Source organism: Podarcis tiliguerta (genome assembly GCF_965153285.1).
Source record: "Podarcis tiliguerta genome assembly, chromosome: 12".
Taxonomy (NCBI): domain Eukaryota; kingdom Metazoa; phylum Chordata; class Lepidosauria; order Squamata; family Lacertidae; genus Podarcis; species Podarcis tiliguerta.
In genome coordinates this window covers 54752363-54770212 of record NC_139545.1, presented here as the reverse complement: position 1 = coordinate 54770212, position 17850 = coordinate 54752363, and the positions used below count along the sequence as shown (strand labels likewise).

At 45.1% G+C, this 17850-nt stretch overlaps 1 protein-coding gene across 10 annotated transcripts in view; it reads left to right on the top strand.

Annotated features, from left to right (window-relative positions):
• Positions 1–14233, top strand: part of SNAP47 (synaptosome associated protein 47) — a 33713-nt gene extending 19480 nt beyond the window's left edge. For all 10 annotated transcript variants that reach the window (XM_083406656.1, XM_083406660.1, XM_083406659.1 and 7 more), the window contains exons 4-5: positions 5132–5268; positions 9062–14233. In XM_083406656.1, the coding sequence (XP_083262782.1) occupies positions 5132–5268; positions 9062–9208 (284 nt within the window). In that variant the 3' untranslated portion in view covers positions 9209–14233. The remainder of the gene's footprint in view (positions 1–5131; positions 5269–9061) is intronic.
• Positions 14234–17850: the final 3617 nt, after the last annotated feature.

The window sequence follows — 17850 nt, the reverse complement described above, 5'->3', positions numbered from 1 at the left end:
TCTAATCTGTCAAGGTCGTTTTGAAGTGTGATCCTGTCTTCTGGGGTGTTAGCCACCCCTCCCAGTTTGGTGTCATCTGCAAATTTGATCAGGATGCCCTTGAGTCCATCATCCAAGTCGTTGATAAAGATGTTGAATAAGACCGGGCCCAAGACAGAACCCTGTGGCACCCCACTAGTCACTCTTCTCCAGGATGAAGAGGAACCATTGATGAGCACCCTTTGGGTCCGGTCAGTCAGCCAGTTACAAATCCACTGAGTGGTAGCATAGTCAAGACCGCATTTTACCAGCTTCTTTACAAGAATATCATGGGGCACCTTGTCAAATGCCTTGCTGAAATCAAGGTAGACTACATCCACTGCGTTCCCTTCATCTACCAGGCTTGTAATTCTGTCAAAAAATGAGATCAGGTTAGTCTGACATGACTTATTTTTCAGTTTGTTTTAACCTGCTTTAAACTGCAGTGAGCAAAATCGTCAAGGAAATATCTCAAAAGTATTTTCGGCTTTTTAAAAAGCCTTGTGTCTGGGAATATCCCAGGGCATTTGAGCCATAGGTTTCTTGTTGAAAGTGGCAGACACTTTCATGGAACAGTTCCCAGAAAGGAGAATTGCACCTGAGCTGAAATGCATTGGCATTGCCAAAACTTGATTTGATGAGGATGCTTGGATGCTACAGTCCATTGTCTTGCTCCCTCCCTTCCAGAATTCTGGTGTCTGCTTGCTTTGGCAGGGGGCTGGGCTTATACCAAGTCAGCTTATTGATCCAGCTAGCTCAGACACCAGTCTTTCCCAGCTCTTCCTAAAGATACTGTGGGTTAAAGTGGGGACCTTTTTATGCAAACATGTGTTCTATGGCCCTTCTCCCTGTTGCCACAGTGTAAGCACAAATTAGATTTTGCCAGAGATGTCAATAGGACAATATGCGTACACGAACACCAAACTAGAGAGAATGACTTGCCAAATGCCGCCCAGTGAGCTTCATGACCTTAGAATCATAGAATCATAGAGTTGGAATAGACCACAAGGGCCATCGAGTCCAACCCCCTGCCAAGCAGGAAACACCATCAGAGCACTCCTGACATATGGTTGTCAAGCCTCTGCTTAAAGATCTCCAAAGAAGGAGACTCCACCACACTCCTTGGCAGCAAATTCCACCTTGGATGAGTTGACCTTGACTCTTTGAGACTCAAAGCCCTTCTTCCCACTGCACCACACTGTAGCTTCCTGGGACATCAGGTCAGCCTTTATTCCAAGGTAGAATTCCCTAGAACTGAATGATTATTGAGAGACACTAACCTAGAGGCTCTGGAGGAAGGTGTGCCCCATATTGCTCAGGGTAGTTAATTTTGCTGCGCATGCCTTGTATTGTGAGGACACTTTTCGTATGAAGGCACCATGTATTGAATCAGGCTGCCAGTTCATTCAGCTGATGGTTGTCTGCTCCTGCTACCTGCAGTGCCTCCCATAGTCCCGCCCAGAGGTTCTTCCCAGCCCTGCTCCCTGAGATTTCTGGAGATGTTGGGGAATGAACCTGAGCCTCCCCTTGTTGCTCTCATGTTTGTGAAAATAAATCAAAACTATTGCTGATAGGTGCAGAACGTGAGGAAATGAGGCAAGTGGAAGGAATTAAAAACCATTGTATTATTATAATTCTGATAGAATTTAGACTCAAATAAAGGTTTTGAGGCTCTTTGGAATTCTTAACATTTGAGGCTACCCATCATTTGTCAGATACAGCATCTTCCTTAACTTGGTGCTTCTGTACACACTGGGAAAAGTATATACATATTGTCTACTTTATGTACACATGGCAGGGAGCCATGTGACAAACTGGAACGTGTCCAGAGGAGGGCAACCAAAATGGTCAAAGGCCTGGAAACGACGCCTTATGAGGAACAGCTAAGGGAGCTGGGCATGTTTAGCATGGAGAAGAGGAGGTTAAGGGGTGATATGATAGCCATGTTCAAATATATAAAAGGATGTCACATAGAGGAGGGAGAAAGGTTGTTTTCTGTTGCTCCAGAGAAGCAGACACGGAGCAATGGATCCAAACTACAAGAAAGAAGATTCCACCTAAACATTAGGAAGAACTTCCTGACAGTAAGAGCTGTTCGACAGTGGAATTTGCTGCCAAGGAGTGTGGTGGAGTCTCCTTCTTTGGAGGTCTTTAGGCAGAGGCTTGACAACCATATGTCAGGAGTGCTCTGATGGTGTTTCCTGCTTGGCAGGGGGTTGGACTCGAAGGCCCTTGTGGTCTCTTCCAACTCTATGATTCTATGATTCTATTCCTCTTCCCTGGAAAATGTACATTGTCAGAACCAAGTTTGCAGCATGTGCACATTGCAAGTTCACATGTACATCTCAAATGTTTGTGTATCCTTTTTTTTTTAAAAAAAGGTGTGAAATGCCTACCAACGGTATTGGCAAGTTTATTGTGTTATCTTCTTACTCCTCGACCTTGTAGGAGCCACATTGAACAAAATTTGAGTATATGTCCTCTTCCAACTTGGGTCCACTGTCTGCCTTAGAAAAAACTTGCCACCTCTTATTAGGAAGGTATAACAAATTTGATTGAATGAATTAATTTTATGCGGAGAGGAGCGACTTTGATGGATCTGTGTTGAGTCTCAGCTCAGCAACTCAGAATGTGAGATCACCATCTACCCTAACTAAAACCAGAGCTCCAGCAGAATTCACAGTTGTCCGAGTATGGTGCTGCCCCGCACTTGCCATATTTCCCCGCACTTGAGTCTTTGTCTGTGTGCCTGATTCCCATCCTGAACGTATTCTTATAAAGCAGTGTATACCAAGCAGCTAAAGTTTTAGTAGAGGCACCTGAAAGGGGAAGTTGCAGAACATCCCTAGCACACACACAGAAACAAGTTTTAGCCAGTGTGTTACTGTGGAAATTACAGTGTTACACCTGTACCAGGAGTTTGATTCACTGGGCACAAGCTGATGATTTCAGACAAAGTTTAAATTTATACCGGTATGAATGGTTCTCTTGTAGCAGATCTGCCTGGGTCCCAGCTCAGGAGCTAATGCTGCGATAACCAAATAATTCCAGGGGATTAAGAGTTTGCAGTAATTACTCCTGTGGGGATTTAGAAGCTTTTATTTTTAGCCTTAGCTTTTGTGTCTGCCTTTTACATTAAGTAACACAATCCAGAGCAGTGGAGCAGGCTCTGTCACAGGGCCAGACGTTTTGGCATGGGTCCTTCGAAACCAAGAGCGAGCTTCAGCTTCCGACGCACTTTCTGGCCCGTTGCCCCACAGCTGTCGGGGTGGTGGAGGATGCTATATGGCAGTGGCAGCTTCCTCTAAAATGTGTTGTCCTCCTCCCTTCCAGCAAGGACCACAGGTTGGGGTGGGGGAGTACTCAGAGCATTTCAAGAACGAGATACTCCTGGTGCTAAGCACCTGCAACTATCTGCGTTGCAAATAATGCCTTTTAATTGCCACATTTAGCTGGTATCAGATGCCATGATAGGAGCCAGCGCTTTAAATAAACCACAGGTGGTTTGCTGTTTCAGGAGTCTACCATGTGGATTCACTCCGGGACCCCAATATCATCCGGCTTACATTTTTGTTCTGAGGTTGGCTAGCTGACTGCCTTTGCAAGTGGTTTTCAGAGGATCTGCACCCTGCTGGTTAATCAGCACTGAGGGAGAGGAGTAAAAGGGCATCAGCACTGACGTTAAGAGAAAAGTTAATGCAGCTTTCCAAATAATAGAGCGAGGGAAGTTCAGAGTTGCAATAGGCTGCAGACAACTTGGGCCTCCTTTACCAAACGCCAAGAGGAAGATGAGTCTTGGGCATGAGAGGGTAGGGGGCTGTTTTGTGGGATTTGCGCCAGGATGGAAGTTGCGCCCCCCCCCTTTCCTGTTTCCCTTTCTCCAGAAATGGGAGCGCCCATCTCCCCTACAGGCTCTTGTACTCTGGGCTTGTTCATGTACTCCAAGTCCTATCCACCTATGGCAAAGGCAGATAGCATGTGGACATTAGCTTGGAAGTTATAAGTGAGCACTGTGGTGTCGTCCACATGTATTACTTATGCATGTTGCCCATTAAACCTTCATCTAGTTATTCAGATCCATCCCTGCTAGTTGTTCACCCCTGGCCTCTTCCCACCAGCCCAGTCACAACCCACTTTTTAGAATGCAAGCCACCCAGTGAGCTTGCCTAATATGCACAATGAGTGGTAAATCAGAAGGTGACCTCTGCCTTTGCAGGAAGCCTTGTAGATTTTCCTTTAGTGCACGCTGCCCTACAGGAAAGCCCATGAATAAGTTTTTCCTAAGCAAGCAATTGCAGGCCGTTGCCACCTCAGGATATGAAAACTATATTTCTGCAGCAGACGGAAGGTCTCTCATCCAGTATTCCCTTTTCAACAGTGGTGAACTCTGAAGCCTTATGGGAAGCTCTTGCATGGAGGGAGTAACCCCCATGCTTAGCAAGTCTTGATTCCTCCCCACCCTCGCCGCACCCAGTTCCATCTGCTACATGAAGTCTTGTTTGCAGTTAATAGCATGTTTTATCCTGCAGGTGTCACTGTGTTGCTATCTCTCCCCCCCCCCCCCATCTCTTTAAGCAAGAATACGCTGGTTGAAAGCCGCACAGCCCTTTGCAAGTCTGTAGAACTGCCTGTTCTTCAGCACACAAATGTGTTAATGTAATCCCCGTGTCAAGATCTCCCACTCCGAGGAACAGCTGACTTTGACATCATGGTTCTGAGAATTTTGCTGTCACAACGGCATCAGCTGGTGACATGGAGCCTGGGCAAAGAGGTGTCCATCAACGCCGCCCCCCCCCCCCCGGTGAAAAGTCCTTCACATTATGGAAGGGGTGTGGGGCATGGGCATAGCTGTCAACTTTTCCCTTTTCTTGCGAGGAATTCTATTCGGACTAAGGGAATTTCCCTTTAAAAAATGGAAACGTTGACAGCTGTGGGTATGGGCTCAATATAGGGTTGCCGCTTTGGGCAGCCTACATTTATATCAATGTACAGTTGTGTCCATGGTATGTGAAATGGTTACCCTAATGAATAGAAAGCTTTGGATTTTTCCAAATAAAATATATCGAGCACTGTTGTTTTTTCTGGATTCCAACCTACCATCTTCTTCTTGCAGCAACAGGACTGATAGGAAACATAGTGCAAGCCGGACCAACACCCTCCTCCTCGCGAGGAGCAGGAGGAAGCCAGCAGGCTCAGATACAGAAGCAACAGCAGGTGGTTTCAGAGTCCGAAACTCAGGAACTCAAACAGGTACGTCATCGTCAGTTCAGGCTGAGAGCAGGGTGGGCAGCCCAGCTTCTTGGTCCACAGCATACTTATTATGCTCCCATTTTTCAGCTAGGGACTCCCTCCTTTCTTGCTGTGTGGTTTGTGGAGCATGGAATAAATGTCTAGAAGGGAGATGGTTAACTTGTTTGTATTGCCCAGCTAGGGTCTGGCTAGTTCTAACATAGGAGCAGGAGGGAAGGAAAGTGTAAATACTTGCTTATTTCAAATCAGAATTACTCAGCATAAAAATGCATACCAAAATGGAATGCAAGCTCTATTTAAAAAAAACCAAAAACATAGTTCTTTCAAACTAATGTGGCCTCCAGCTCACAGCTACCACATACACTGCCTCTGCCTCTTATCTGCCTGACATTCCTGCTTCTTGACCTCCTGGCTCATAATTGCCCAGCCTCCTGTACTCTGGTTACACATTCCCTCCCTTCCTGCCAACAAAACAGAGCCTCCCTCTCCTTAGAACCCATGTGGAGGTTTTCTTTCCCCACACAGCCTCAAGGAAGAATTCTGGCACAAAGCAAGCAGAATCGCCTGTGAGGTAGGATGTTTAGCTTGAGGCATTTTGTTGCTTCTTCACGTGCTGGACCTGTGTGCAGAATGCAGCCTTTACTTATGACAGTAAAAGCTTGTTAGATTTTGAACTCCAGCTGTATTCCGCTAGAGCAGAAATGGTGGTAGTACTTCGAGTCAGTGCCACATACCGTATTTTTCGCCCTATAGGATGCACCGTCCCATAAGGCGCACCTAGTTTTTTGGGGGGAAATAAAGGGGGAAAAAATATTTCCCCCCCAGGCGCGGGGTTGGGACGGGGGAAACCCGAGCTTCCCCCAACCCCAGCCCCCAGAACAGGCAGCTCTCTGCAAGCCGTGGGAGCCCAGCGCTGGCTCCCGCTGCTTGCTGAGAGGTCCGCGAAGCCTGGACGCGCTGAGCTCAGCACGCGCAGGCTTCAGCATGCAGGCAACTCTCTGCAAGCAGCGGGAGCGCTCCCGCTGCTTGTGGAGAGGTCCACGAAGCCTGCATTCGCCCCATAGGACGCACACACATTTCCCCTTCATTTTTGGAGGGGAAAAAGTGCGTCCTATAGGGCGAAAAATACGGTACTTGGTTGATCGATCTACCCTAATCTTACAATAATTAAGTGCAATTTTGGCTTAGGCTCATGAGATACAGAAGGATTGGGGTTTGTTGAAAGAATGCAAGTTTCCAGAGAAATGTGGCTATCTAGGGCTTGACTAAGACTTTCCCGGGCTCATGAGAAGAGCCTACTGGATCAGGCCAATGGCCCATCTATTCCAGCATCCTGTTTTTACGATGGCCAACCAGATGCCAATGGGGAAATGATGTCAGAGAAAAGGTTAGCCTTCCACTCTATTTCTAAACCTCTTTTATTCAAGCTGAGTTGCACCCAAACTTCCAACAGTGGGCTCTAGTTGCCTTAGCAGAGAAGTCCTATAAGCTTTATAGAGAATGTTGCCTTGGTCTGTCATTGGAGGAAGGGCCAATGAACAGGTGTGAGTAGCTGAGAGAGGGCACATCTCCATTTTCATCCAGTTAGAGGTGGATCACTGCAGATTAGCAACTCAAAACCCATTAGGTATCTTCCTGCTGAGAGTTTTCCTTTTACCAGAGGCAATGAAATTCCAAGAAATGAGGGAATGGGATGCACAGGACATATGATGAGTGTTGATAGGTACTGTCCTCTCCTGCTAGAATGTAGAAACTCATTCTGGTGCCCATGTTTGCAGCTGTTGATAGAGCAATTCACATGTTGACAACCCAGACCATATCATGGTTTACTCCATGACCGTATAGATGGATACTGAGAGAGTGGGAATGAATTGCCTTGCATGTAGTTCAGTGCCACAGAGAAGGAAGCTGCTCAGCAATGTTTTCCCTGAAAGGCTTTTTAATTGGATCATGCTGTTTTGGGGCTAAATGGGGACACTTGTTGAATGTCTATAATTAGCTGGTTTGCATAACAGAGTTTCCTTGGTTAATGACAGATTATCAGATTTTTGGGAGCTGATTACCCAATACTTGCTATCATGTTGTACAGTAAAATGAGGTTTTCAGTTTTGATTTGTAATGCCTCTGTCCAAAGTAGAGTTTGATTTTTTTAAAAGGGCATTGAATCTTTTAGGAAACCGGTTGAGCCCAGGCTTCAATGACCAGACATCTTGTCATCATTTTACTCCACCAAAATAGCCACCTCTTTCTCTCTCCCCCAACTTGGCCCAACCTCAGAGTCAAACCTCATTCTCACACGAAGCAGCCCTAGCTGCAAAGCTGCTGAAAGAGGAGGATTTAATCCAGCTGTTGTCAGCTGCTGGAAAAAAAGAATGGATTTTTATTTTACTCCCTTTTTATTTTACTGATGCTGCCTATGCCTCAGTTGGTCATTACATTGCAGATGGAAAAGTTATTAAGGCAGAACAAATAGAATTGATGTTTTAGCTACTGAGGTGGAAATCATAGGCACACTTGACTGGAAGCAAACCTCACTGTACACAGTTGTAGTTACTTTGGAGTAAGCATACATAGGAAATTCACTTACTAATAATTTTTAATACTGTCTGTTCAGGTTGAAATGTTTGTTAACGATGCCTGGGTACAAGCAACAATAAAATTGTGTGTGTGTTTATGTGAGAGAGTGCCTGCATACCTCCACACATGTTCAAAAACAAGCCATTTTTTCTGGAAAGCAACGTTGTGAAGATACTCCATCAGTGCCTATCACAAATAATTGAAATTGAGCACCATATCTTGTACGTGTCATACATTGAAATAATAGGGGTTTGGGACTAGAAGACCCTTGTCTTGTCAGTCTTCTGATATTGATCCTTTATCGACAGAATTTCCCAATCTATGCTGCCTCATCCAGCACAAAAATAATAATAAACAGATTGCAATTCTGGGCTGCATCAATAGGAGTATAGCATCTAGATCAAGGGAAGTAATAGTGCCACTGTATTCTGCTCTGGTCAGACCTCACCTGGAGTACTGTGTCCAGTTCTGGGCACCACAGTTCAAGAAGGACACTGACAAACTGGAACGTGTCCAGAGGAGGGCAACCAAAATGGTCCAAGGCCTGGAAACGATGCCTTATGAGGAACGGCTAAGGGAGCTGGGCATGTTTATCCTGGAGAAGAGGAGGTTAAGGGGTGATATGATAGCCATGTTCAAATATATAAAAGGATGTCACGTAGAGGAGGGAGAAAGCTTGTTTTCTGCTGCTCCAGAGAAGCGGACATGGAGCAATGGATCCAAACTACAAGAAAGAAGATTCCACCTAAACATTAGGAAGAACTTCCTGACAGTAAGAGCTGTTCGACAGTGGAATTTGCTGCCAAGGAGTGTGGTGGAGTCTCCTTCTTTGGAGATCTTTAAGCAGAGGCTTGACAACCATATGTCAGGAGTGCTCTGATGGTGTTTCCTGCTTGGCAGGGGGTTGGACTCGATGGCCCTTGTGGTCTCTTCCAACTCTATGATTCTATGAGATTGGTTTCACATGCATACATCCACTCGCTCCTTGGTGGAAGACAGTCCTCTTATCAATTAATCAGAGGAATAAATTATTATAAATTATAAATTATTTGGGATTTTAGATAAGTTCTAGGTCTCTTCCAAGAGTGTATTTTTTCTATTCTCCTCACCCCGCAGTAAAGAATCTGAAAGGTTTTAAAGGTTATTGTGCTAATTGCTGGCATAGCTTTTAACCAAGTGTTGCTGATAAATTGATCTTGGTGTCTTTTCTGAACAGATTCTCCGGAAACTCAAGAGCCTGGCCTTGGAAACGGAGACGGAACTGGAAAGGCAGGACGAAGCCCTTGATGGCATCACTTCTTCTGTGGATCGAGCCACCATGAATATTGACAAACAAAACCGCAGAATGAAGAAACTGACGTAGCGCCCCCGAGAAGCCGGTTGCAGAAATTGCTGCTTGGAGCTCAAGCCATACGATCTCCAATGTTTGTGTTAGCTGACTGAATTCCCGAAAGGGCTTAGGACTGGAAGAAGAAAATGCTGAGCAATGGAGGTGATTTTGATAAGCCCCCTCTAAATTGCAGTGAAGTTCTGCTAAAGTATGAGGAGCTTAATCTGTACCACTGGAATCGGGCAGTATCCTGATTTGTGGCAGATTTGAGGATACTGCCTTGCATGCTCATTGACTTTTTGAAAGAAAACTGCACTGTGCTTCAAGGGAATGAATAGAATACAGCAGTATCTTGGGGAGAATCCTGAAGTCCACTCATGGTAATGTAGGCAAAGCATGATTTGCAAATGATGCATTTTATGACTAACAATAATTGAAAATTTAGACTAGCACTTTTAGTTGCTGTGTTTATTCAGCCATAAGGGAACTGACCTGCCTTGGCAGCTTGTGACCAGTGAATCACTATACCTGCTGGATTGGGGCCAATATTTATTAATTAATTAATTTATTTATTTATCTCACATTTTTATCCTGCCTTTCCTTCAAGGAGCTCAAGGGCAGCATATATGCTCTCTTTCTCCCTGTTTCATCCTCACAACAGCCCTGCAAGGTTAGGCCAAGAGGCAGTGACTGGGCCAAGGTCACCCCGTGAGCTTCCTGGCTGAGTGCAAATTCGAACCCTGGTCCCCTAGGTCATACTCCAGCACTCTTAACCACTACACTGCACTGGTGTATCCATATTTTCCAGTTTTCTATTTCTTCCAGCAGCGACCCAGATGCAGCAGTTCTTCCTTTTCTGTTACCGACAACTTTGCATTTTTGAGATATACTACTGCTTCTGAACGTGGAGGTGCCATTGGACTATTGTGGTTATTAACCGGACTCAAAATGCATCGGTTTGCCTGATCTCTTTTTCAGGCCATCTAAACTAGTGGCAAATACCTATTGACTTAATTGGAATCACTGTCGGTTCGTGCCAGTGACCTGGAAGTGAAATCCCCTTCTATTTCTACTGTCTTTCCTAAACAGATACTTAAGAGGGAAAGCGTGAGGCACCCCTCTTTGAAAAGCCAGTTTTAGATGCCTGTGATACACTGTACATATTTAATATAATTGAAAAAAGAAACAGCCGCAATGTTTGAACTTCATTGTTCCTATGGCTATACAGTCTATTTAGCTGAATATGATTGATTTATTACCAAGAATTACTTCATAAAACAAGTTTTAGATGTGATGTAATAGTTTATAGGAAGAATCCAATCCTCCTTACCTTGGGTTTTTCTGGTGTTGAACACAGTAGTTCAGTGCCATTCCAAATTTACCTCGGCATAACCATGTGTCTTACGTCAAAGCTAGTTCTAAAAGTTGAATTTGCCGATTTATCATTATTCGCTCTGGAATTACTGGACTCCGTGAGAAACTTGCGATCCAGAAGTAACATTTGTGAATTAAGTGTCAGATTAAGTGTTTTCTCCAGCACCTGAATTTGAATTCAGGGGCAGTTTTTGCATTTCAGCCAGAAGACCCATTAGGTTCTCTGAACGTCTACAGACAAAAATGTGTTTTAGCTGTACTTTAATATTACTCACATGTATATTGCCTGCTAATTGCACTTTTAGAGCAAATTAGTTTGGAAAAAAAGTAATGCTGTGCCAAATTTAGATGAGGTTCCTTTTCCAGTGCATAGGGTGGGGGTGGGGAGTAAGTGGAATCTTTGAAAAATCCTATCCACTATTCCCCATATTTAGAACTTCTCTTTTTTTGCAGGTGTTGTTACCCTGCTTCATCACACATACTTTACAAAACCAAACAACCACACCAGAATCATAGAATTTTAGAGCTGGAATGGGCTACAGGGTCATCTAGGCCAACCCACCGCTTGCAGGAATATTATGCCTAACAAGGGGCTCAAACTCACGACTCTGAAACAGGTGTGATCCTGCATTGGAAGGGATTGAGCTAGATGACCCTCAGGGTCCCTTCCAACTCTACATTTCTATGATATTTTGGATCATGAGTGACTACACAGCCAATCAGGGATCACTTATTGGACACATGACTACTTTGCTGGGCTGATGCTCCCTGTCTTGCTCTTGTTTGTTTAGTCGTTTAGTCGTGTCTGACTCTTCATGACCCCCTGGACCAGAGCACACCAGGCACTCCTGTCTTCCACTGCCTCCCGAAGTTTGGTCAAGCTCATGTTTGTAGCTTCGAGAACACTGTCCAACCATCTCGTCCTCTGTCGTCCCCTTCTCCTTGTGCCCTCCATCTTTCCCAACATCAGGGTCTTTTCCAGGGAGTCTTCTCTTCTCATGAGGTGGCCAAAGGATTGGAGCCTCAGCTTCAGGATCTGTCCTTCCAGTGAGCACTCAGGGCTGATTTCCTTCAGAATGGAGAGGTTTGATCTTCTTGCAGTCCATGGGACTCTCAAGAGTCTCCTCCAGCACCAGAATTCAAAAGCATCCATTCTTCGGCGATCAGCCTTCTTTATGGGTCTTGCTCTAGTTTTTATCATTTATTACGCTCTTCACCCTAAGGTCTCAGGGCAGGTTGCAGCATTAAAACACAACATTTAAAGCAACTTGCAATCATAAAAATACGGTGGGTCCCAAAACAGTACACCTCAAGGGTGAAAAGCCAGGGTAAAGCAGTGCATCTTCAGCATTCATTGGAAGCTGTACAATGAAGGTGCCAGCCACTGTTATGTGGGCAGGGAGTTCCACAGCTTAGGGGCCACCACAGAGAAGGCCCTCTTCTGGGCCACCGCTCCCTGCAAGCCTTTAAGGGTGGAGGCACTTCCAAGAGGGCCCCTCTGCCGATCTCAACACCTGAGAGGTTCTGTAGGGAAGGAGAAAGTCTTCCAGGTATTTGGGGCTTTCATTCTGCAAGATTTGCAACTTAAGATGCACCCAACTTAAGATGCACATCTGGTTATGATGTTGTCCATTTGTACTATATTACTTTCAGCAATGCTTCCTTCCAGATGTGGAACCCCTATCACATTTTGCCTGGCTTGTCTGCTGTTTACTTGACTAGATTGGGATGAAGGAGAACTGGCAACAAGGACATGTTCCCTCTTCCTCACTTTTTTTTTGCAAAGGCATGCCAAAAAAAAAAAAAAAAAAAAAAGCAAGCCCCAAAGAGGTGTTAGTTTTGGGGGACAAAAGTACTCATGGGACATCTCCAAGCCCCATTTTGACTCAGCGGTAAAAGGCGCTTTGGCAAATTAATGACTAGCTTAGTGTAGCATGAGATTTGACTGGCCCAGAGCCCAGCTCCTTGGTTTTAGAGCATGCCATTTTGCAGACTTAGATGCTATTTTATCTGGTGATTATTTTGCAATCATGATCTTTGTGGGACTGTGCCTTTATTCAGTAAAGGGAGGTGGAATTTTTTTCAATTCTTGGTGCTGTATATCAGGCGCTTACCGTGAGATGCTTTGTTTCTTCATTACAGTAATTAAGCAGCAGAGCCATTAAACATGTTTGGAATGATCAGCTGGATGCAACAGCCTTGCATCCTTTAGTGGTGGATGACTTTGAGATCTTAAGATTTCCATGGTGAACCCAAATCATTGTGCCAACTTGCAAATTTTTGAACTGTTTACTGCCCATTCTGATTTCCCACTACCTTTATGATTGGTTTGTACCTTTTGTATGCCACACCTGAGCCTGTTGACCTGCATCCCAAACACTTTTCTATCCATAGTAAGATGCAGGTTAGTTTATATACGGTCCAGGTGTTTTGCCAGCTTTGTATTACTGTGAGAAGAAGCTTATGTTTACAATGTTCGTGTATTTAAATATTGTTTCTAGCCATCATTTGATATGACGACGAGCCATATTTTCACATGATTGAACAGTCTTTTGGGGAAACCACATTTCCCATGATGCTTTACTTGTGAGGGCGGACAGATTGCTTCGTACAATGGCTGCTCCCCACATGCTGCATGGATTTTAAGGGTTCATAATTTAAAGCAGAATATTTGGGGAAAGTATCCTGAATTTCAGGGAATTAAGTGAAAATTATCAACTGATGCCTGCTTAAAGGGAAACTTAAGTTCATTTTTATCCTATGAAAAAAACAACAACCCAAAACCTGCGTTTCGCAGTTGAAATGCATTTGGGTGGTTGTTATTAAGCAACTGTACCCAATGATTTTGTGGCATTCAGTTGAAATTGAGGCAGCTTGGTAAGGGTGTAGAATACAAACCCATAGAAAGGAATAGAAGCAGCAAAAGAGCTTCAGGCTTGACCTGTCCGTGACTTAAATTGCATAAAATCAGGTTGTTCTAACACACTCAAATATAGAAAGAATACCTGTAGGTAGCACATGCACTTTTATTAAGTTATGTTTATCTTCTGTTGTTTTTTCTAACATGGCCTTGTTTGTTTTTTTTAATTTTCCATGAGTTGTGTTTATTTTTGCTAATTTCAGTGACTGGGTTTGAATTCCTTGACTTTGCAAGGTGGGGAGTGTCATCAAACAACCTTGATCAAAAGGATTTTCCAAGTTCAAATTGGGGTGTTCATTTGGCAGTTTGTAGCACATTTCTTCCTCCCATTAAAATGGTGGCATATCTTCGAACACCAGACTATTTTTGCTTATGGGAAGACATGCTAGCGTTGGATGACTTTTGGTAACGCTAGCCTGCAACCCTTTTAAAGAATGGATGCTTTGAGTGTCCTGCTCAATTGTGTGCCGGGCTCAGTTTCATAAACTGCTAAATGGTTTGGGAGCTCAATTTCACGCAGGGCTTTCCCTGTCTTGTTTCCTTCGTCTAAGTCAGTGCTTCCCAAAGTGGGCAGTACCCCCCCCCCCGGGGGGGGGACAGTGGGATTACCTAGAAGGGCATTAAGAGGCAAGGGGACACTGCAGATATAAATGACTACCAGCCTTTGAAAAGCTGGTATCACTGGATCCAGTCCCTCAATGTTGTTGAATTAATTAAACTAAATTGTTTTCATTGGATTTTCAATAAAGGTGCAATTAATTGTTCCCGTTTTGTATTTCATTGCGTCGATACCTTCATTAGTGGGTCATGCAAACCACTATTCTGAGTAATGCTTTTTATAGGGTGGGGTAGGGGGAACTGCAGATAAATTTATGGAGCCAAAGGAGCGGTGGCTTGAAAAAGTGTGGGATCTAGGTTTCCGAGCACAATTCAAAGTGTTGGTGCTGACCTTTAAAGCCCTAAATGGCCTCGGTCCAGTATATCTGAAGGAGCGTCTCCACCCCCATCGTTCAGCCCGGACACTGAGGTCCAGCGCCGAGGGCCTTCTGGTGGTTCCCTCACTGCGAGAGGCCAGGTTACAGGGAACCAGGCAGAGGGCCTTCTCAGTAGTGGCGCCCGCCCTGTGGAACGCCCTCCCATCAGATGTCAAAGCGATAAACAACTACCTGACATTCAGAAGACAAAAACTTCAGGGAAGTTTTTAATATGTGACATTTTAGTGTATTTTTCATTTTTGTTGGAAGCCGCCCAGAGTGGCTGGGGAAACGTAGCCAGATGGGCAGGGTACAAATAATAAATTATTATTATTATTATTATTATTATTATTATTATTATTATTATTATTACACTCACGTGTGTGTGTGTGTGTGTGTGTGTGTGTGTCATGGATGCTTTATGTGAGATTCCTGCATTGCATGGGGTTGGACTAAGTGATCCTTTGGGTCCATTCCAACTCTACAGTTCTGTGATTTCATAATTCTATGCTTTGCCCAGGCAAGCAAAAGACCTCAGAGTTCCAAGACCAATTCCAGCCAGACACACACTAATGAAGGGCATGAAGGATACAGGTGAGGGGAATTACTAAGGAGGAGATGTGGCCTGGAGAGTATGGAGAGGACTAGAAGGCCGTCTTTTGCCCCTCAGCCTGATATTCCCTATCACTGTCTTAGATTGCAAACCCCTTGGCCTCTGAGAAGTGTCATGCATGTTAACGGTGCTATAAAATAATGTGCCCTGAGTGCACTTCTGGCTCCTTCAGTTCACACTTGCTGAGTTGCTCATGTCTAATCCCTTTCCTCTTCTTTACTCCCCATCACGCAATGCACCAGGGAGCTCATTGCATGCTATGGTTCTGCACTTTTAGTTTGTACAAGTTTCTACTTGGCTTCTGCCCACTGTAACTCTAAATAAACATACTGTTGGTGCAAGAATTTCTGCTTGTGCAATGGGACATCCCTCCTGCTAGATCTGTTCCAGAAGAGCGCGCAGACCATTTTTAGGGGGTGCATGGGGGAGGAGGGGGGAGTCCTGCAGCCCAGGCGGAAATCCTTGTGCTAACAGGGCGGTTACTTAGCACGAAATTGGATGCAAGCTTCTGTGTCTGCAAAAATGGACTTCAAATATGTGAGGATTTCTGGTGAGATTTCAGAAATGCGGTGGAACATGAATTCCTGTGATTCTTCAGTTCCCTGCGTAGTTTGTTGTCCCTCCCCTCCAATTAGCAGAAACCTCAATCAGCAATGCAGAAGTTACACAAATTTGCTGGCCTGCAACACATGGCAGGATTCCATTTTCCTGTTTTCAAACTTTTAGAACACACACAGCCCTGGTGGTGTGTGATCCTGTTTGAGGTGTTGGGTAGGGAACTTCCAAGGCCAACTTCCAACAGGCCAGCTTTGGCAAGCGAGACCCCACTCCACCCTTCCGTGTTCAAGCTTCCCTAACAAACTTGGGAAGCTGCTGTGTGGGCCTGTCTGGAGGAAAACAAACTCTGGTCTCCGATGGAAGATGACGGCGCTTAGTGTGGGGAGATGCCCGATGCGAGGAGCAAGGGCTGTGGCTGGCTCTCATTAGCGTGTCGAGACAGAGCCTCAATAGGAACCATCTGGACCTCTGTGGCTCTGAGATGTCCGAGGAACGCAGGCAGAGAACGATGATGTGCAGCACGTTAGAAAATGACGGGGATGCCTCAGGCAGCCAGCAACATGTGGTGGGACGAGCATCAGTCTTCGATAAGATAATCTACCCCTACGTCTGTCAATGAGGTTTCTTTTTGCAACAGGGCCAGCTGAAGACTTGGATCCTGACCCCTCTCATTTGTGGCATTCCCCACCTGTCCTTGTGGCTGTGAGGATCATTCCCGGTGGATTGTGGGTAAGGTTTTCCCTTCCTTCTCAAGTGTTGGGCTTGGCTGCAACAGCAGACAATGTGGTCAAATCAGCAGAGTCACTCTTGGAGAAACCCAAAGTGCGGAGAAACGGAGATCATCTGGACCGGACAATTGAGGCATCGAGTCGAGCGGCCGGGGAGAATTTATGGCCTGGAACTATGAACCTCAAAGGCGCAATCTGCTGTGTCCTCAAAACCTCTTCCCTTCCTCTGTGGGCATTGAAACCCAAGGCAGGGTTTCTGCCCTTCCATATTCCTTCACCGCACTCGTTCCCTGAACTTTCCTCTCTCCCATCGGCAAAGCCAGCAATATTTATAGCTCGTGTTTTTCCATTTCCCCTCTTGTTCTGAGAAACTACCAAGGGATTTGGGAAGGGCCATAGCTCAGCGGTGGAGCTTGTGTTCAGCATGCAGGAAGTCCCTGATCCGGCCTCCAAAATCTCCCATTAAAAGGATACTTAAGTAGCAGCGCATCGAAATTTATAAAATCATAGAATCATAGCGTTGGAAGAGACCACAAGGGCCATCGAGTCCAACCCCCTGCCAAGCAGGAAACACCATCAGAGCACTCCTGACATATGGTTGTCAAGCCTCTGCTTAAAGACCTCCAAAGAAGGAGACTCCACCACACTCCTTGGCAGCAAATTCCACTGTCGAACGGCTCTTACTGTCAGGAAGTTCTTCCTAATGTTTAGGTGGAATCTTCTTTCTTGTAGTTTGGATCCATTGCTCCGTGTCCGCTATCATGCAGTGCTTCTCCATCACAATGCTGTCACTTGAGGCTCAGGTGGCCCCAGTACTTTCCATCAGCTTCGGCTGGTGGCCCAGCCGCAGCCCTATCTGGACAGGGATAGCATAACTACTGTTGTCTATGATCCGGTAACCTCAAAGTTAGATTACTGCATTGTACATAGGGCTGCCTCTGAAGACGCTGCGGAAACTTCAGCCAGTGCAGAATTCAGGTTGCTCACCAGACCAAAAGGGTTTGAGCCTATTACACCAATCCTGGCCCGACTGCACTGGCTGCCTGTTAGTTTCTGGGCCTAATTCAAAGTACTGGTTTTGACCTGTAAAGCCCTAAACTGCTCAGGACCGCCTCTTTCCGTATGAACCTACCCGGTGAGGTCCACACAAGAACAGGGCCTTCTCTGCAGTGGCTCCCCAACTGTGGAATGCTCTCCCCAGGGAGTATCGCCTGGTGCCTTCATTATACACCTTTAGGCACCAAGTGAAAAGGTTCCTCTTTAGCCAGGCCTTGGGTTGATTGACATCCAATGCCCTTTTTAAATGGGGAGGGGTGTAACTGGGTTGTTTTTTTTTAATTTTTATTATGTATTTTTATATTGAGATTTTATGTTATAACTGCCCTGATTCCTGTTGATATAGGGCAGTATACAATTATTATTAGTATTACTATTATTAATAAGTATTGTTGCTGTATGTCAGCTTTCGTTAACCTAGTGCCTTCTGTTTGATTTGATTTGGGGGAGCG